At 42.7% G+C, this 21,912-nt stretch overlaps 1 protein-coding gene across 1 annotated transcript; it reads right to left on the bottom strand.

The window, feature by feature from the left end:
* Nucleotides 1-1,452: 1,452 nt before the first annotated feature.
* LOC141011743 (N-acetylglucosamine-1-phosphodiester alpha-N-acetylglucosaminidase-like) lies at nt 1,453-20,297 on the bottom strand. The gene is made up of 12 exons (XM_073485008.1): nt 20,122-20,297; nt 17,602-17,807; nt 17,010-17,277; nt 13,424-13,563; nt 11,150-11,258; nt 9,088-9,216; nt 8,629-8,834; nt 7,729-7,776; nt 6,545-6,673; nt 6,300-6,431; nt 5,354-5,435; nt 1,453-3,419 (listed from the first exon to the last, which is right to left on the bottom strand). The coding sequence occupies exons 1-12, from the start codon at nt 20,202-20,204 to the stop codon at nt 3,161-3,163; spliced, it is 1,791 nt and encodes a 596-aa protein (XP_073341109.1). The 5' UTR covers nt 20,205-20,297; the 3' UTR covers nt 1,453-3,160.
* Between the last annotated feature and the right edge of the window lie 1,615 nt (nt 20,298-21,912).

Below are 21,912 nucleotides of genomic sequence, written 5' to 3'. Positions count from 1 at the left end.
CGCGTATAAAAACACCAAACCAGCTGTTGTGTGTGTTTTTGTCAGCATCAGCCAAACAGACATCGTGACCTCAAAATGCTGCAGGACTTGTTTTCATGTCGTGTCCTCGGCAGATGTAGATTTAACTGAACGGAGATAAAAGTGGCGCTGGTCGTAAATCTGCGTCAGGTATCTCGCTGTAAGAAGAAACTTTGAACGACACCCGAGTGCAACGGGCGAAACCTGACAGTGGAGCTTCACTAGAGGCTGGGCAGAGTTTATGGCTGCAGCTCGCCATCACGTCTGTTATTTTATCGATTAATCGGTTAGTTGTTGTCAGAGAACGGTGAAAAAGGTTGATCAGTGTTTCCAAAAGCCAAAGATGAAGATCAAATGTCTTGTTTTGTCCACAATCCAAGGACATTCAGTTTAGTGTCATAGAAGAGGAAAGAAAGCAGAAAATATTCACATTTAGAGAATTTAGATGTTGTCAGTCTGATGTTCTGATCCGGTGTGAAATATCTCCAACTACAGGATGGATTTCCAAGAGGAAGACTCCTCAGACTTCAGTTAACCCTTTGACGCCAGCAACGTCTCCACGCTTCAGGTCACAGGACACCTCCAGGACTGAAGTCTGATCACTGTGCAACAGCATATTTAGGCAACATCGTTCATTATCTCCTCACAGCACACAGTGCAGCTCCTAAACAACCGAACAGCTGGGGACTTGTCTTATAACATAAAACACACACAAACACAAAATAATAAAATATAAAATGGCTCCATACAGCTGACGTAATCCAAGTCTCCAAAAGCCTCAAAATCCTGAATGGATTTGAAGAGACGTTTCTTACACCCTTATTAAGATGAAACCTTCACCGTAGTTCATAACACCATTATTAGTTTCAGCATTCGATAAGAAACATCTTGACTTTCAAGCATTTCCCAAACCTCACACATCGGAGTCATCTTCAGCAGATGGAGCGAGATGTGGTCATAAAAACAACTGGTCCTTTTGTCGAGTTTCATTTTTCTTTCTCTTACTTTAAAGACAAACTATCATTTCCAAGGTGAAGCAGGTTTTACTCACAGCAGCAGTAGTGTGTTACCACTGTTTCTGTTAGCTCATTCAGTTGTTATGCTACCAGGTTAGCATTAAGCACAGAGTATATCTGAGGTAGATAAAGTCCAGATTAGATTAATGAAGCTGAGAAAATGTCTTTTAATTTAAAGGAACAACATTGTCTCTTCTGGTTGTTGCCGTCACGCCGAAACTTAAACGTTTGTCTGGGAAGTGGAAAAGACCTCCGAGTAGAGAAGCAGCAGATCAGAAAACAATTTAGCTTTCTGAGTCGCTAACACGTTAGCAGACTTTTAGCTCTTATTTTTGGTTCAGTGCAGCGTCGATGCAGTTTGTCAACACGAATCCCCTTCAGAAAAGTCCGGTGAACGCAGAAACAAACCAGGGACAGATTCATCTTTCAGTGGTCAAAACTGAATCCTGATTTATTTTCATCTTTACAACAGGCAGAAAAAACCTGTCAGAGACACATCAGGAGTTTGGTGACATTCACAAATGACAATATAAAGACTTTTTTAATGAACAGTAAGAAATCTTGATGAGATACAAAGTTGGCACATTTCTACAGACAAGTTCAAACTGACCAAAGATTTGCGGCATCTCGACAATGAAGAAAAATGTGCTTCTTTACTTTTTTACACCTGATGACTCAAAATTTAGCACATTAACCTCACAGTTATTTTACATTCAGACGCGGAGCTCGGTGCGTTGTGACAAAACATCTAAAAATCCTTGTGTTGATAAGAAACTGTCTGATAAAAACCTCCGTAACAGTTCGTCATGATCAACTTCCTGCTTCGAGTTCAAAGTTCATCCGTTTACGTGGCGACGAGTTGAAAACCGACCGGGAGATCAAGTTAGTCTGAATTCACTGAGCTCAACATGAAGCAGGCGTCATGAAGCAATCATGAGACGGAGCTGTGAAGGTGGATCAGTCGCAGCGACGATGAAATGAGAAGCTGTAGAAACAGTGAGAATGATACCAGAATATATAAACATCAGTCCATGAAGATCAGTCCATGAAGACCAGTCCATGCCGACTCACCCCGGATTCAGAACTTCTTCCCTGCTCATGTCACCGATTTCTTTTTGCAAATATTAATTCAGCATATTATGAAGTTGTTTAAGTGTTTTTTTCACACTCGTCTTATTCCACATTTCACCTGCACCCCAGTGTCAGTGTCAGCATGATTTCGATTATCGGTATCATTCAATTTTCTGTCAGATTGCCGATAAAATGTGCTTCTTTGGCTCTGATGCAACATCCTCTCGCTCAGCGTCCGGCCCACGACACTATCTGACTGGTAACACGTCACAATTAAAAGCCTTTAAACTCTGGAGAGGAAGTGTAAAGTAGCAGAAAATGGAAATACTCAAGTAAAGTACCTGAAAATTGTACCTTTATTCCATCAATGGTTGTTTGAAGTTTCAGTTCTGCTGCTGCCTGTTGAACTAAGCTAATACGCAGCTTTAATTAAAAGGCTGCTGTTGTGTTGAACTTTAATCGTTCTGTTTGATAGAAGTTTTAAGTGATCGCGGGAAAAGAAGGTTTCTAATATCGCTAATTAAACGATCATTGTACTTTTTATATCCATCAGTGTATAAAAATGTCTCTATTGGTTTTATCACGTCACATTTTTGTATAATCGTTAGTTTTGTCCACATCAGGATGAAGTTACCGTGGTGACACCAGCTTCAGGATGCTGGATAAACCTGAGTTAAGCTCAAAGACCGCTGGAAAACAAACTGCACGTGCTCCCTGGTGAGATTCAAAGTTCAGCAGTTTACATGAGAACGAGTTGAAAACACCGTACCTGGAGTTGGGAATCACACATCCAGATCCAAAATAAAGCTTTCACCTCTTTCTGGATTTTCTTTCGTAATCGGTTTTAAAGTTCTGATCTGTAAACTAAAGCTGAGCGAACCTGTTGTGCTTCGTCCTTTAGCTTCCTTTTCATTTCAGCAGGACTGTCGATGGAAATGTGTCAAGATTAAGATTAAATAAACAGAGTTACTCCGAGTCGGTCCATCGAGACTCAGCTGCTCCTCTTTGTGCAATGACAGAGCGTCCTCACTCGTCGTCTTTGGTCCTCCCGGCAGCTACGACCTCCCCGACGGCGACCAGATTTCATCCTGAGAGTCCGAGTCGTCCAATGCGAAAGGCCCTTTCCCTGATTTCCCGGCGCCTCCTCCGGCTCGTGAAGCGGCTCCGTTGATGTCGTTCAGCGGGACGTACGAGTAGTTTCGTCGTTCGGGGAGGTGAACCGCCACCGAGCCGCGACAAGCCCGCACGAGGTGAACCAGCAGGCTGAGGGACAGCAGCGAGGCCAGAGCGGAGGTGATCATCAGCCAGGTACGTCTGAGGAGAGACAGACGAGGTTTACAGCTCAAGGAGGAAAAACTACAAACATGGAGGACATCATGTAAAGCAAAGAGCTCGATGTGAGGTGTATCGTGACCAGATTATTGTTAATCTGACTGGAAAGACAGCAAAATGTTTTTTCTTACAGTGTCTGAACGTCAAGCTGCAGTTTAATTTAATTTTCATCATCAAATAATCTGATAATTATTTTCTTAAACTGGCAACAGACAACATTTTTGCCTCAAAGGTCAAGAGTGTAGGATCTGGTGGGGAGGTTCCTCCTACAGGGGTCGCTATAAACAAGAAAAATCCAAAAGTCCCTCTCCAGAGCCTCTGTTTAGTTTGTCCCTTCTTGGCTTCTGTAGAAACACGGCGGGTTCAGTGGAAGAGGACGCGAAAACACAACGACTCTTAGTTTCAGCTGATTATACACGAATGAAAACGTAAATATTAATATCTCACTCTGTTTCTGCCCCTAAATCAGACACACTGGTCGTTTTCCACATTTTAAGTTCATCCTGCCGTGTTTTGTTTTAAACTGTCCTTTTTCCAAACGGTTTCCAAAGACGAGCGCTCGGATGGTTCTGTGTAATAAACCATGTGGAGCGTCAGAAGCAGTCGAACGAAGCGAACGCTCGTCTGTAACTTCTGTCGTCTCACCACGGAGAGCGGCAGTGAACCGGTGTGGGTCAAACTGTTTTCCTCTTTTGGTCAAACAGAGTTCAAACAGCTGATGTTTAAAAAGAAAAACCTCCTTCTCCTCCGTCTGTGACCGGAGTACCTGTTCACAAAGCCCCTTTCCAGAAACCATAGCAACAGCTAACAATTCCTCACTTGCATATGAAAGCTAAGGAGGCAAATGAATGTGAAGGAGAGACATGAAGCCAAAAGCAGGTCTGGACTCCATTATTCAGAGCAGGAGACAGGACTCATTGTCCTCTGTTAAATATCTCACGTCAGACTGCGACATGTAGCACTGCTGTTTGTGACTTCTCATCATCCTGCAGAAAAACCTCCACTTTAGATTATCCTCAAAATCCTTCATGTCCTCCTTTGTCCTTTACTTTCATAGTGAATCAGAGGGTTTAGCTTAAAAACAGAGCCGCTGAACAACGTGCGTTCAAGAGGCTGGAAGAGGAGATTAACTGACCGGCAGCAGATGGGACAATTTCACACCTCAGCTCACAGCACACTTTCTACACCTGGCTTTAATATGCGTCCTGACATGCATCTCCAGTGACCACCTGTGATTGGCTCTCACTTCCCCGCTTTATATGCAAATAAATGGATACACCGCCGGGACGCACGGTACGATCAAGAAAGACAGAACTTCATGTTTAACGTTTGCAGAATTTACAAGAAGGCCCAAAGAAAATTGTCTCCTAATTCAACTCAATACATTTAAAATGAAGGAAACAAACACTTCATGTTAATTATCACCAGACTCCCTTAACAAATGTCTCAGTTTAGTGAGATGCTGAGTGACGAGAAACTTTATAAACTTTGTGAAACGCTGTCGCTGAGTAATTCTTCATTATTTGTTCCTTCTTGTAAATTCAGCAGATGTTCAACATGAACTTCTTTAGCGATGGACGTGTTTATTTGCAATTGTCATTGGAGATGCAAATAAATGCCAAACTGACTGACAGGCTGAACACTTGTGATTTGATCACCGAGGATGGATGTTAATACCGGGTCTGAACGAGCTCTTTGTCTTGAAAAACTGGTGATTGTGTGAACAAAATACTAAAAGACGCAAGAAATAAATCTTCCTACTCGTTCTTCTTCTCAGTCACTCACGATCAGGAATGTGTGTCTAACGTGTTGAAGTCGTATTTTGAGCTAAAACATCTCAAAATGACAAAACTGTGACCATCAAGGACGGACAGCAGAGGTGAGAAGGTCGGAGGTGAAGGGCCTTTGACACTTACTCTGACAGATGAGGCTTCTCTCTGTGAGCTTCTTCATCTCGTCTCCAAGATGTAAACATCTGTTTAGCTAAACAATGTCCAGCTGTGGAGAAGAGAAGAGGAGGAGCTGCGTAAATAACACAATTTTTCTGTTTATAAGGAAAACAGGGTTGTATTAGGAGCTAGCTGGTTAGCATGCTAACTTCAGTAGACATGTCTGCGACAGAGACGTCTTTGACAGGACGTCAACACTGTTGTTTCTTCACACTTACACTCATTTTTTGAATGTTTTAAACTGAAATTCTGTTCATATTTTACAAACTGCTCCTTTCAACAACAGAGCTGGAGGCGATTAGCCTAGCTTACATGTTAATTAGCGAGCTTTTGAAGTGCAGGTAGGTGTACTTTAGGACTCAAGCTTTTCTTCTGTCACATGCTTTCTAGAATCTGAAAGCTGCAGCATGTAAACATGTTCATACATTTCGTTTGGTTCACTGTCGTGATCGGCTCCACTGTGTCTGTGTGTCTAACACTGAACAGAGAGCGACGACCAGTTTAAGACGTATACGGCAACATTTCCAGTCCTCCCAGCTGAGTCGATACAGTGCGGCTGTTTGGACAGACGGCAACAAAGACTGAACTGTTTTTACGTCTGCTCAATGCAAATAGTCAAACATTTACTAAAGGAGAGCGTGCATGCACACACACACACACACACACACACACACACACACACACACACACACACATACACACACACACACACACACACACACACACACACACACACACTCTATCACCTCTCAGTTTATAATAGGGGTGAGAATGAGGAAGAGGAAGCAGTTGCAGGTAGATAATCGAGTCAAAAACCTTCATTCAGCTGAAACACCTGCAGCTAATCATCACAGTGATCAGCTGAATGAGCGAATGAAGGTGTAAGTGTGTGTCTGTGTGTGTGTGTGTGTACCTCTGTGTAACGTGCTGTTGGTCTCTCCTCGCAGCGTGGCGTTACAGCTTCCTGTCTGCGGGTCGCATGGACACAGGTCGTCACAGTGACACTGCTGAGCACAGGACGGGCCGAAGAACCCCAGAGGACAAACTGATGCACACAGAAACATGAACTTTTTATGATTTAATAAAACCAAAATCTTCACAGTTCAGAGGATCCAGGCGAGGAGGAGGTTGGTTTCCACTCTAACGACGTAGCTCTACCTTGTTCGCATGTGTTGCCGTGGAAACCAGAGGGGCATGAGCATCGTCCGTGGACGGGGTCGCAGGAACCGCCGTTGACACAGCTGCAGGTCTGATTACAGCCGTCACCATAGAAACCAGGGATGCACACTTTAAATAAAGGAAGAAAACAGTGTTACAGTGACGGTGATGCTTTGTGCTAAATGCTAACAGGCTCACAATGACATCACTAAATGTTGTAACGTTTTTAGTTTTCTTAGCTTCTTGTGTTAGCATGACAACACGCGATAAACAGAAAGTACAGCTGAGGCGGAAGGGACTGTCTGCAGTTTAACAGGTGATCTGGTCATAAACCAAGTCAAAATGTGAAAACCCAGTCATCATCTCCTCCTGATGATATAAAGTCAGGCTCAGCCATCATCTCCTCCTGATGATATAAAGTCAGGCTCAGCCATCATCTCCTCCTGATGATATAAAGTCAGGCTCAGCCATCATCTCCTCCTGATGATATAAAGTCAGGCTCAGCCATCATCTCCTCCTGATGATATAAAGTCAGGCTCAGCCATCATCTCCTCCTGATGATATAAAGTCAGGTGAAGTCTCGTCGTCCACAGAACATTTCTGGAGCTTCACAGTAAAACAGAGTTGCAGCGTTCTGCTAAACACCTGAAGCAGCTGGAGACTTGATTTAAAACGGAGAAACAACCAAAAAGCCCAGAGATCACAAACTGAATTGATAATTCTTTGAGCTTAGCAGCTACAGTGAAGATTTCTGCTTTACAAAGGGTGTAAATAACGTCTTTTCAAATCAATTTGGGCTTCTGGAGACTTACATTACAGCAGACGAGCTGTATGAGACATTTCATGTTTTTTTCAGTTGTTTTTTTCTGTTTTAAAACAAGTCTCCAGCTACTTCAGTTGTTTGGGAAAACGGTTTTGCTGTGAAGCTCCAGAAATGTTTTGTGGACTCGAAAACAAGATGTTTCTGTCTTTAACCCACGAAAATGATGATGAAATGATTCTCAGTGTGCGACCTTTCAACCTCTAGGAAGTATGATTACAACTGTTGCAAACATTCTGCAAAACACAACAGATTCCTGAGTGTTGGCACCTGATGGTTAAAAAGTAGAGACAACAAACTACGTATGTTATGTCAGTGAGGTCCTCTGTGTGTGTGTGTGTGTGTGTGTGTGTGTCCTGATCACCTTGGCTGCAGTTTTTTCCTCTCCATCCAGCATCACAGACACAACCATCTGCATCACAGAGGAGACACACAAAAACACATGAAACAGTGCAGATACACGACGAGACAACAGCCAGTGGTGGAAGTGAAAGAAGTGATACTGCAGTGTAGAAATACTCAGTTACAAGTGAAAGTCCTGCATTCAACAAAATACAAGAAGTAGTTTTATACGATCATGTGTTTCATCCTCGCTGTCTCGTCTGTTGTCGCTCCGGTTCTTACTCGATTGAAACGCGTTGCTGCCAAAAAATAAGCAGATACTTACAAAAATCAATGAAGCTGATGAGGTTGAACATTAAATATATCGTCTCTGTCCTGTTTCTGTTTTATTTATGTTTTACACAGCGTCCAAACTTCTTTTTTTTTTAAATCAGGGTTGTATCAGGTTTTGGTGGAACTGTTACAGTAAAGTTATAAGGTGTTTATTTGTATTTATATCACTGAGGTAGACTGAATATTAGCAAGACCTCCAAAAACTCCAGGCACCTTCCTGGTCAAATAAAGTGCTAAATAAAAATACACACAATAAAAAGAGATTTTTCCGATACTATTTCTTCCCCTCCTGATATTGAAAAACTTTTGTTTGCCTCTGCGCACTAGTCAGGTTGTTGAAGAACAGCCAGAACATTTGTTGCAGAATATTACGAATTATAATCAGTTTCTCTTTGAGTCCAAGTGGAAGTTTATTCCAAATCTGAAGAAATTCCCTCAACGTGTTCTTGAGATATCGTGTTCACAAGAATGGGACGGGATGGACAGATGATGCCCTCCAGCCACAGTTAACGCCGCCTCAGAGGCATAAACACACTTGTTTTCTGGTTCTCCACCAACTGCGGCAGCTGAGCTCCACCTCCACACTTACCGGCAGTGCAGACACCGTGGAGGCCGCAGGCTGGCGGCTGACACACCAGAGAGTCGCAGGCGGCGCCCTGCCAGCCGTCCTGACACCGACAGCGTCCGTCCACACAGTCTCCGTGTCCGCTGCAGTTCGCCGGCTGGCAGCGCCGCTGGTGAACGCACAGGATGGTGGAGACGGGCCGAGCACAGCGCCACCTGCCGTCTGGTTTACTGTCAGCAGAGGGGGAAGTCAACAAAAACATTAACACTTTGAGCTAAGCAGCAACATTTCTACAAAAGTTTGCAAGAAGAAGGGCTGTTAATAAGGTTTTATCTTCAAGCTCCAAGCTACTCCAGTTGTTCCAGTCATTGTCGCTGTGAAGCTACAGAAATGTTTTGTGAACGACGAAACTTCTCCCGACTTTCCATCAGAGGGAGGGAGGAGATATTCATTTATGGGGGAACTTTTCTTTAACTGGCTCACCAGTGATCAGAGGGGTAGCTGGCTAATGAGCCATCCGTCACGTAGGTAGAAGACCCGCCTCCATCCAGATTTATGGCGTTGACGACTCCGTACTTCTTCAGGAACTCGGCCACCTCCCAAAGACTCATACTGCTCAGAGACACAACGTAACAAGAAACTGAGTTCAGAGTGAAACAGAAACACTGGAGACAAACAGAAACATCTTTTTATTCTTTCTTGCAGTGTAGTAGTTGGACAGCTGGTCCATTTAATATATCGCAAATAGAAGATATTTAAGACATCAGGCTAACGTTACTTATCTTAACAGACATCTCGGGGCACAGATTTTATGAACCTGCTGTGAAACACGAACTGGACGAGACTTCTGGTTCACAACAACCACTAATCACATCTACAGCCATAAATATTAACTGTTACAGCGAACACAGCGAATCAGCCAAGATCTGAGGAGGCTCCGTCAACTTTACCGTCCAGCTCTGAGACAGGTGTGAGCAGCAGGGTCAATAAATGTCTTAGCTTAAAGCTGCCATGTGAAAACAATATTACTGTAGATAACAAATGTGTCAGGCACTGCAGATTTTTGTAATGTTTATCTATTGAAAAGATGGAGAATTGTTGACAGCTTAATCTTAATCTAAAAAGGAGTAAGCATGTAAACAATCAGGTCAAAATGAAGTGACATGTGCTCTGTGTGCAGACATGGACAGGACATGTCATACATCTTGTGTGAGTGTTGTTGGACGGAGCCTGAGAACAAGAACATCGATGCCAACGACTGCTTCAATGTGACTGTCGTATACACAAAGTGGAAACAAAGAGTTCAGACCGATGTGATCCACGAGGGTCGGCGTGCGTTTTGTCCGAGCTGACACGGTTTATTGAGCGGCTGGTGGCCTGATATCGAGCGGAGATTTACAGAGGTCACCATCCACGTTCAGACATGTCAGCTTGTTGTGCTTCTAACAGTCAGATCATTAACGCCAACACATCAATCTCAAGGGCTGCTGCAGGTCGGCAGGGTTGCTGCCCTGAGGGTGGAGGGGAAGTCAGATCAATACAATCGATTGGTGGAGAGATCTTAGTGGGTTGGGGTCACATCAGCCTGTTAGTGTATCAGCTCCACTCACAAACACTTTAGGAGATTAAAATGCATTTTGCTTTTCTGCTCATATTCTCCATCCTCTCTGGCACCTTCTGCCATCTTATCTCAGTATTTCATGTAGATACAATTTTCTTTTCGTACCACCAGCGAGACGGAAGCGTGCGTCTACCAATGGACCAGCTAACCAGGGTAACTAACGTAAGCCGCGGAGGAACGCCATTAATGTATTCATCCCATGTTGTCACAAGCGTTAGCTCCTCGTCCGTGAGCAGATGCACGCATCCTTCTGTGTGGTGATACCGAAAGAAAGAAGTTCCTGCATGAATCTGCTCACAACAAAGCTCTGTGGATTATCTTGAGTAACCTGGTCATGATTTCTGGAAGGAGAAAATGCTGTTGAGTTTTTGAAATGTGTTTCAAAACGCCGAGTGTCATCTCGCTCCACTATATATGAGAGAAGGCTGACAGCTCTACGTCTCTGCGACTCGCAACAAAACAATCTAGACAGATAAACAGAACAACAGGTGTATAAATAAGTATTTCTGATGTGGGGTGAAGTGTCCCTGTACATCCGTCCAACTCAGTCTTTCTGACCGTTGTTATGTTGTTTTCAGTCACAGTGGTCGTTTGTGTCCTTGCAACAACAGGCCTGACAAATCACACCCTGCATATTTTACTCCTACTTGGGGCACTTTGTATTGAGTCAAAGGCCAGTGAGTCACTTTGTGTTGATGGAATAAATTATCATATGTTTTCTCTCATTCACATCTGTGTCTGCTCCTTGTCTCCTCCCAGGAGGGACATCAACTGTTTCATCCACTTACTCTGTGTGTCAATAAAGAAAATAAATATATAAAAATACTTCCATTTCTTTCATCTAGCTGAGTGGATATTTAGTAGAGAACAGGAGGCAGCTGCTCTGGATAAAAGCATCAGGTAAAACCATCCTCCAGCTCTTACCCTCTTACTCCAGTCTGTCCGTCGATCTGAAACAGGATCAGTTTGCCCTCAGCGTCGTGGCCCACCGCCGTCCGGGCCGACACCACGTCCACGAAAGTGCGGAAGTTCCCTGTGAGAGTACGAGAAAAAGGAGTCTCTCGTTACCCTTTTGTTAAAGAAAGAGGGCTGAAGGAGCTGCTAGAACGATCAAATACAAAGTCAGGCACATTTTATAAAAGTCTGTTTTAGAAGAACAACACTCGCACACCCACGTGAAAAACTAAAGAGCTGCTGGTCCCTGTTATTATTCCTCCTGTTCAAACTGGCTGCAAGAAATCCCTTCCTCAAGTGATGGGGGATCAAATCCACAGTCCACATCTAAATCTATGTTCAAACTGTCAGTGGTTGGATTGCATTGTGGGTAATGTAGGCACCAGGTTTTGACAAGAAAGAGGATATCTCTGGCTCGGCTGCATCTTCATCCTTGCTTTTTTTAGCGACCCGTCATGAGTCCGACAGTGTTGTAGGAGCAGAATGTTATAAAACAGGTGGACTACACCTTTAACAGGTGTCCAGAGACAATACCTGACAGCCTGAACGATCCAGACGTGTGCTGATTGGATAATTGGGACAACGGGTTGGAGAATCACTGTCATACAGAAAGTACTTCAGAATTTGCCGACCGATATGCAGTTTTAGGGGCCTGATAGGGATATCAAGGAGTAAAACATTCAGAAAGATATCAATATATCGGCCGATATACACACATTTTTTGCAGTGATCCCTCAAATGTGCTTATCGAACATTGTGACATTGTCGGGCTCTTATTCTGTACAATTCTAGTCTGAGGAACAATCCTGGTTTCATGTTTTCACGAATATAACGAGATTCATTTATTTCACAACACTCTGGATGTATTAAATAACACGAGCAGTTTTTAATTAAACAAACAATCATGTCAAAGAGCAATTTTAGCAAAAAGGAAAGGAAGAAATTAAACACATCTCCTGTGCAGGTGTCTTGGCATGGATCATGCTCGGTGCGGGACAGAAAGCAGGTGATTAAAAACAACCCAGAACATCCAAAAAGACACTAACAGACAACACCTGTCCCAGCCACAGTCGGTTCACTCTGCTGTCATCTGGCACAAGATACAGAAGCATCTGCTGCAGTACCACCAGAGCACAGATTCATCCTCCACACTCCTCTCTATAAAATGGTTTGTTTGGTCTGAGTTTTTCTGTGATGCAGCATTAAGGGACTCAAACTCAGTTTTGTTTCGCAGCCCAGGTGTTGTTTAATGATAAATAAACGAACCTTGAACCTTACGTGCCATTTTTGGTGAGCATTAATTTATAGACAGTGCAGCCTGACAGCTGTGCAGACAATTCTCTTTGTTGGTTTAATGTTCCTTTAGTGTTCAACAGTTGTTAATAGAAAAATAATGTGCCATAACGTCCCTTTTCTTGAGAGTACGAACAGTTAAAGTACTGTGAGGTTTTAAACGACGGTTAATAGTGAAATCAGTTTATCGCTGCATCCACGGCTTGTTGTTCCAAATACGCGACACCGTGCCAACAGTAGGTGTACACAGAGATCTTCGACCCCGATAAGGAGTTCATACAAAGCCGAGGTCAGGTTTCAGCATCATGTCAACAATGACAGATCAGTTCTGGGAAACTCATCCTTATTTACTTTACCTGTGTGTGTGTGTGGGTGTGTGTGTTTCTATCCCTGCTCTGTGTGTAACAATAAAGGCGTATTACGTTCGGAGACTTGCTGCGTTCTTTGGCTGGTGACACAGTTTCTTGACACTGTTGTGTGTTGGTGGTGCGACGGAGTCACGTCAGGTCACAGACGAGTTTCCGTGTTATGCAAACGGCGTAGCAGCGCTCTGATGGAGACGCATAATTACTGGTGAACTGAAGCTGATCCAGTTTCTGCCTCCCAGTCTGTGCTGGGGTCAGGTGAACTGATCCTGGACGAGGGGGCGGGACTCTACTGATGAGTTATTGTAACTCAGTCTGTTGAACTGGAATTCAGAGAAAACCTTGTTCCAGGAAACTGGTTTACTGACAGATTTTGTTATTTTGGCAACTTGCATGCGGAAACTAACTTCATACAACAGATAAACTTGATCTCAACCTCTCTGTCAGCAGCGTTTTTTATCTTACTGGTTAATTTTTCCATCTCCTGTTATCATTAACTGCCATATAAACTCCTGTAGTGTCAGAAACCGTGCAGACTCCTCCTGTTTAGTGTTCTGCTCTGTGAAAGTGAATATACTGTGCGTACCCGTCTCCTGCGTCTTGTCACACTCGGCCGTCAGACTCTGGTTGATGTAAACTTCGCCGTTCCTCAGCAGCCACACCACACCGCTGACCAGCTGGACGAACGGGTTGGACTGGTCCGAAACATCTTCCTGTGACAGATACCTGGAAGGAGAAGACATCTCAATTTCTGAATGTTTATCACCATTTTATAACAGTGATGCAACTAGTGATTATTTTCTCGATTAACTGATTGGTTGTTCGGTCTATAAAGTCAGTGTTTCCAGTAGACGAATATGTCGTCCTCAAAAGTCTTGTTTTTGTCCCGAACCCAAAGATATTCAGTTTACTGTCATAGAGGAGGAAAGAAACCAGAACATATTCACATTGAAGAAGCTGGAATCAGAGAATATTTACTAGCATTGAGCCTCGGGGTGTCTCTGTTTCACTTCCAAATCAAAAATCGATCACAACTAACTTTTCATTGATCACTGAAGTCGAGGGCAGTTATCAGCGATGGTGACCTGTTGACCTTTACAAATCCAGTCGGACAGTCGAGAATCAGAATCAGAAAGACTTTATTGATCCCCGGGGGGAAACTGGTACGTTACAGTTGCTCCTTCCAGAATAGAAATATTCCACTATAGAGAGAGTTTAATATGTAGAGATATACACAGAGAACACAATAAGAAGTAGGAGTTAATAAAAATATAAATATAAATAAATAAATATATCGGTATCGGCCGATGTGAAAACTTTGTGAAAAACCACAACAGGAGAACGATGCTTGGGGTGATTTATAATTATTACATTTACATTAAGTTTACTGTTTCGGTGCACTGATGTCGTTTTAGGCAATAAAGTTCACTGTTAAACTGTAAAGTATCCTGCCTCCAACACATAGTTTTGTCAGAAGTGTTTGATAACCACACTTACGGGATCACTGCAAAAAAAAAAAAACTGTGTATCTCGGCCGATATATTGATATAGGAAGTTTTACTCCCTTATCAGTCCCAAAATCTGCACATAGGTCAGGCTCTAAACTATATACAGAATATGTGTTTACATGTAGAAATGCAACTGCTGCTAGAAACAGAGATGTATTTTATACACAGCAGATATTCTTGAGTAATACTGCAGCTGATACGATACCGAACGACTGAAAGAAAACTGGTGAATGGAAATATTGGCCAGTTAACAGTATTAATAAATGCAACATAAATGACACTGCAGCTCTGTGACTCTAATTTTGGTAACTTTGATTAAGTTGTTCAAACTGATGTGTTTGCACCTGGCGTGATACCAAAGGTGCAGTTACACAACTCTGTGACCCCTCCGGTTATTTATACTCCGACGACGTTACCTCAGCTCAGGGGGAGGAATCACCTCACCTTATATCACCTGACCTTAAATAACAGCAGCCGAAAGACTTCTTCATAAATACAACTACAGTATCAGTCTGGTCGGACAGTGAAACTAGCTGGTGACCTGGCACTGATGGGATTGTATTATGTTTTGTTTGTGTGATGGTTGGTAGTTAGATTGCTGCCCTGTCTGCCCTGCACTTTGAGCTCTAACCAAGTTTGTTGTAATGGCAAAAAACTCCACTCAACAAAATGATGTGATCCACAACAAGTCTCTCCAACCAGCGAGTTAAACGACTGTCCTGGTCTGACATCTGGATCTCTGCACAACAGCTTCACGTGTTCCAGTTTTAATCTCGGCCTCGTTCACTTGAAGTGACACTGAGCTTCAGTCAGCCAGCTTGTTTTTCTGTGGGCCTTTTTCACAGCAAACACTTGGATGTGGTTGTCAAACCAGGAAGAGTTCAGGTGAAGCTACTAACATTAATGATATCTCTGCTGTATAGTCGTGTCCCGGTGAGTCGGGTCAGAGAGCCAGTGTGAACAGTTTTAAGGCCACGACACCATCAATGCAGCGCAGCTATTAATCCTGTTAGTTTAATATTTGAATGTCAGGACCAGGGATGAGGAAAAAATAAGGAGGACTTTTTTTTTCATCATGCACTTCAAGAATAAAGTCGACTCTTCTGGTCCATCAAATCCAGTTCGGGGAGCGACTGACAGCTATGCGAGCTGCCTGAGCCTCCGGTCGCTGCCATCACTACATCCTTGGAGTGTGACGTTCTGTGTGTAGTGTTACAATCTCAAAGTCCTCATACTGACAACTACGCTGTGTTTATGAGCTAAAAGAGAAATAATGTCCTTGTTACTAAAGCCGATTCTGAAGTACAGTTTTTCATCTGCACGAGGCATTTTGTTGAGGCGGTCATATGTGTTTGTTTGATGATGTCTCAAAAGGTCGACTTTTCTCCCCCCTGGCTTTAATACTCTTCTGTAGATTTTACATACAGAGGACACATACACACACAAGTAATATCGATTTCCTACCAAATAATGAGCATTTTTGTTGGAGCTATTTACTGTTTTTTAATATTTAATAATTCAAACATTTAGTTATTTTGCTGGTGTGTTGTTTTGAAGAATGTCTGGATCTGAATTAGTTTGACTACAGTATCAGTATCAGTATTTAAGTTAATCTGAGTACTTGTTATGTTTTTATTTTGAAATACCGGGCAGCCTGAGCACTCCAGGTGAATCTCCATATATAGGTCGGCAGGTACAGGACCAGAGGCAGAAAACTGATTTCTAACAGATTAATTTCCAGGTTTAAACACACGTCTAACCTGTGCCACGAGTGAATGGGTCACTTTTACCAGGTGGAGTAAACAAACTCCGACCGTTGCACCACACGGCCACAAAAGTTTGTGGATGAAGCAACATTTTTTATTTTAAATTAGACGCAGGTTTGTTATTAGCCCGACTGGCATGTTTCACACAGACGGACCAGGCAGCACAATGACTGGTTGTATCAAGCTTGTGGTTTCAGCTTTCTCTGAATATTTGACCCAAACACCCACCGACTGTTGCATCATGGAGGAATTCCAGCGATGACTGACCTCAGGTACCAAACAAACAAGTCGAATTGACTTTTTCATGGTGTGTAGATAAACTGTGTTTGTTTATGTGGTGGGTAAGAGGTGGCCTTACAGTGGCAATATAAATATCCAGATCCAACCCCGGGGACAGATGCTGAGTTATCGTTGGAATGATCCGTCAGCAGCCTGTTTTGAATGCTTGGTTAATTTTTAATGAGCAAAATAAAAAGAGGAAGATGTTGTTTCTCTTTCACTCTGAAAGCAGGTTGGATTGGTTGTACTGGTGCAACAGAGAGTCATGTCGACATGAACGCATCATCTATGGACTGTAGCTCATTAAACTGAACCAGAAGTTACTGGCCGATGCGGACAGGAAGTCACTAAATTGCAAATGTGTTTTTTTTTTTTTTTTAGATAACACCTGAGAGGAGGACGGCTGCACGGTGAGGCGTGAGGAGACATTTCAGAAAGAGGTCAGCTGCAGACGGTCAGAGAGACGGGACTGAAAGTAGTTTGTGTTTATGTAAAATGTAGTTTCTAACACGCTGCAGCACTGATGATAGCTCCGTGACTTATCAAAATAAAAGCTTGAAAATATTGTTATCTACAAAAGTGGGTCCTGGCAGAAAAAGTTTGGGAACTACTGTCTTACCCGAACACCAGCGTGCCGTCCCTCCTGATCCCAAACTGGGCGTTCTGCACTCCGCCGCTGTCCTGCACCTTCCTGCCGTCGCTCACCACGTTGCCCAGACACTGGCCCTTCCCTGTGTTGAAGAAGCCGGCGTTCTGGGCGTAAAGACACCCGGCAGCCTGGGCTGTTTCCTCCACAGTGGCCCTCTGATTCATCCCGCAGCCGCCCGGCCCGCCCGGCTCCAACACTGACACCGTCCTCAGCGGGTCGTGGACCACCGTCATGTGACCTGGGAACAAAGATGAAATAGATTCTGCTGCTTCAGTGACACCAAGTCAGACGGATCAGAATTAAAGCATTAAGCAGCGTCCTCTCACCTCAGTACATAAAAATTATTAAGTTTAATTAAATTCCTATTTTCAACCTACAGCAGCTGACAAATGACGCTCTTTGTAAACAGTCAGTTTGTATAAATGGATCAGAGGTCAGGGAGTAAATAAATAAACAGAGGATCAATAAATCAGAGGTTGATCAAACACAAATCACATCCAGGTTTAACACAGACTCTCTGCACTTTGTCAATAAAGTTATTCTGTGTGACTCGCTCGCTGACCGTAAACCCATCTGGAGCTTCCCGGCACGTCCGACACAAACACCGTGGACTCGGCCACCGGCAGCACGCTGTGGTTACTGGCGGGCCTGCTCTCATGGGTGGTGTTGCCATGAACGACGGACTGACAGTCCCTGACATGGCGATGAGAGTGGGAGGGGCCGTGGCCGTGGGTGTACGGCAAGAGGAGGTCATCGTCCATAGAGACTCTACACGGAGAGAGAAACGAGTTAACTGAATGTAAAGAGAAACAAGAAAAAAAATAATAATGAGCCCAACTTAAGATGCCCACAACACCCCAAGAGACCTCTGTAAGGAAGAAACACATTCCCACAACCCTTAAAGAGCTCAAAATAACTAGTGAAACCCTCTGGGAGATGCTGTGGGAGTGAAGATATGTTTTCAGTGCTGATAAATAAATCCTGTGTTGTTTCAGTCTGCATGTTGACTGTAGATTTCATCACATAGCCTCAAATCTGGTTTCATCACATGAAGGAATGTGTTTTCGCTGTGGTTTCTCTCAGGACTCGTGTGTAAAAACAATCCATATCGCTCCAAAGCCTCCTCGTTACTTCAATGTTTAACTTTCACAGCGTGTTTCTCTTTTTGTGATGCTACAACTCGACGCTGGTTCGTCCTGGAGGCGGCTCTACTTGATTAGGAAAGACTGACAATGAATGTTGTGTATTTAACAAGAAGCTTTTCTGTTTAGATTTCTCAAAGGTCAAACTAAAGGACTTTGAGATGACATATTTAAATTGGAAGAACACCATGATCCATTTAACGGGACAGAAAATGGAGGGTGATTTTCTCTCATGTTAACTTGTTTTGGCTTGTAGTTTTGCAGAGAAAAACTGTTGCAGGATCAACCAAACATACATGCATATCACTTATTAGAAAAATCACAGTGTTGGGATCTGGTTTGAAGGAACATTATCTAGTCTATTTTTGGAGCTTCACAGTAAAACAGCGTTGCAGCATTCTCCTAAACAACAGAAGTAGCTGGAGACTTGATTTAAAATGGAAAAACAACAACGAAAAGAACATTAAAAGGCTCCATAAAAGTCGTCTGTTCAAATCAATTTGGGATCTCAGGGCTTCTGGACACTTGGATTACAGCAGACGAGCTGTACGGAGCCATTTTATGTTTTTTCAGGTTGTTTTTTTTAAGTCTCCAGCTACTTCAGTTGTTTAGGAGAATGCTGCAACTCTGTTTTGCTGTGACGCTCCAGAAATAAAGATAATCACTGAGGTTTCTTTTGCATTAATCTGGTAACTCAATGTCAGACGGAAGACGCTGCATGTTTTTTTTTTAACAATCTGAACACCTCATGGTAGCATTCCTAAAACTGAATGACTTGAACTGCAGTCAATTAACCATTTACAAACCAGAAAACACACAAACAAGTTCAGGCTGAGGTCAGACTGAGGTCACTACAGGGGGACCAGTCAACTGTTATGCAACTGCAATGTCAGGACCACACATGGCATGGCTGCCTGCAGGCCAAGGACAGACACGGAGGTATCAGAAGTAGATGTGCTGAGTTTCTTTGCTATGGATTTTATTTTGCACATTCGTTCATGTTCTATAGTTTGATTACTTTATTGACACAAGCACTTATGGTGTGCTGTGCTTATTAACAGAGCCGGGTGGGGTTTTATTTCAAGGAAATTGTTAAGCTGAGCTGGTAAACAGCCCAGATCATGATGTCTTGGGATCAATTTAATTCGTAAATGATGCTCTTAACAATAAACACACTCATTAAATATTCAGCAGTGCCTCTACTGAAGAGCTTCATGTAAATGTTTGTATTTCATATAAGTGTAATGGTTTTTATTACGTAAGAGAAGATGGTTTCTGAAAGCAGACTGAGTGTATCATCCAGCGGCGCCATCTTGTGTCCACGGCGCCATCTTGTGGCCACAGTTTCAAGCTGCAGCAGCCTTTTCACACAAAATGTCAGTTCCTTGATGAGTGAAACCGAAACGTGATGACAGGACTCATCTTGCGACCAAAAGTTTGGTCTGAAACATTTATTATCTGCCGTTAAAAACCATCAAAACACGGCAGTAATTACGTGCAGACGACAGAATGCGACCAATGTTAAAGACGAAGCTAAATAAACTAGCAACAGTTGTTTTATTTCACGTTATTTGAATTTTTAAGTTGCTTGTACGTGATGAGATGAGAGCAGTAAAGGCCTTGTTGTGTCTGAGGTCAGTCACATTCATGAACTTCGTCCTCTGATAAGATTAAATCCTACCTGCTGCTGTTGCTCAACAGCTGGCAGCTTCCCAGTGTTAGCATGAAGTTGTTTACAAAGCGCAGGAAGACACCGGGTCATTAGCTCACTTACATTTTAATATTATATCCTTTTTATCCAGCTAACGTTAACTTTAATGCCTCCTTACTACAAGAAAGCGGAACAAGTTTTGGACAAACTCCCCTTAAGTGTTCAGGCTCGGCTAACAGCTAGCAGGCTAACATTAGCAGCTAGCCGAAACAGGAACCGACGGTCTTACCGGGTGTTTTTGGTCTCGGACAGCCGGACGCAGACGCACAGCAGCAGCCAGAAAGACGGACATTTCACCGACACTGCTGCCATATGAGGTGGAAAACTAGCCTGTCAAACTCTCCTCTCCCGCCGCTGGTCCCCACATCATCCAGCTCGCACTCGCCATCAATGTAAACAAAGCCGAACACTCGACTTCCGGCTCCGCTACAAAATAAAAGCTGTGTTCGCGAACAGTCGGAATCAGCAGTTTTGTCAAGGTAATAAAAATAAAACACTTCAGTGAAAGCACAGGAAATGAAAAAAAGATTGATTAGCAATTATAGAAATACATGAATGAATACTGAGGTAAAATTATGAGATATACGTCAAATTTAAAAAGTCAAAGTTACATCAAACATAAAGTAAAACAGTAAAACTTCATTTTTTTTTAATTGTTGACATGAGTATCCTTATTTTGTCATTTTATACAAGCTCATTTTCATCTTTCCGTAACATTTTTGGGGTTAATACATTATTAAATACAATATTTACATTTTTGCCATCATTTTAAAGTCATCTAAATCTTAAAAAAGCATCTGAGTATTCATTGTTCTCTTGTTGTCATGTTTGCTCGGCTTCTGTTGACGTTTTCCTGGATTGACTACGTCTGTTTATTTTGTATCAGGTCCACATTAACAGTGAAGGCAAATATCATACTGATGCTTATCAAATGAAAAAGTACTGTGTTTTAAAAAACACAGTAAGAAAGAAAGCAAAAGACAGACATAAACATAATAATGATACAATAATAAATAATAAAAATATGGACAGCAGGAATAAGGTGCACGTGTATGTGTCTGTTTAAATGTATGAACATGAGACAATGTAATGTGTGTGTACACATAATGTAAATAGCAATAAAGCAAAGAGTATAAAAACAGCAATAAAGGTGATCAAAGTGTGATTGATTGATTGATTGATTGATTGATTGATTGAAATAAACACTTAACCACTTACAAAGTCCTTGTTGCACCTTTAAGCACTACATGAGGAGTAAAAGTTCTCCACAGAGAAAATGTTAAAGAAATGAAACATGTTCAGAAGTGAAACTACTCTTACTGTCTTCCTCCAAACTCTTTTCTTACTTTTTCACAATCACAATATTTTTTTCACTGTTAGGCTTTTATTTTGTAAGACATATCGATACTTCCGGTATTGTTGACATAAAGTAGTGACTTGACACGGTGCTGTCACATGACTGTCACTCAGCCACATCCTGAAGCTGCACTGACATGAAGGAGAACAAATAACATGTAAATAAACCAGATGTCAGCTTCAAACACTGTGTGACTGTAAAATATAAGTCAGGGTCATTAAAGTCGACCTGAAGGCCGAGAACTGCAATTTATATGACGTGAATGTAAACTTGTGAACACAGTCAATACGTTGATTTACAGAACTGCACAGCTTTTAAGGGAGTCTGGAGACTTTCTGCTGCTCCTCCTGCTGAAATGTGACTTTTACATGCAGCCATCAACAAAGCCTGCAGAGCCCACAAGTGTTTCACAACTAAGAGGAAATGTTTTCAGACGTGGAGCAGGTTTTAACTGAGGCTTCATCGCACATGATTCACAGAGCCGCTCCACTTCCTGGAGTGATTCACAGCTTGATGAGCCCTCCCTCTTCTCTCTGCTCTCAAACACAGCCAGCTCCACCCTGCCCATGTATTTCCTTTCAGATCTACAGTGTGAAGGAGGGTGTAACTGAGCTGACGGCCTCGTTCACTGCACAAACACACGCTGTTCAGATCAGAGCTCAG

This window comes from Pagrus major, chromosome 17 (genome assembly GCF_040436345.1).
Source record: "Pagrus major chromosome 17, Pma_NU_1.0".
NCBI classification, from domain to species: domain Eukaryota; kingdom Metazoa; phylum Chordata; class Actinopteri; order Spariformes; family Sparidae; genus Pagrus; species Pagrus major.
This window is presented reverse-complemented; position numbering and strand designations above follow the sequence as displayed.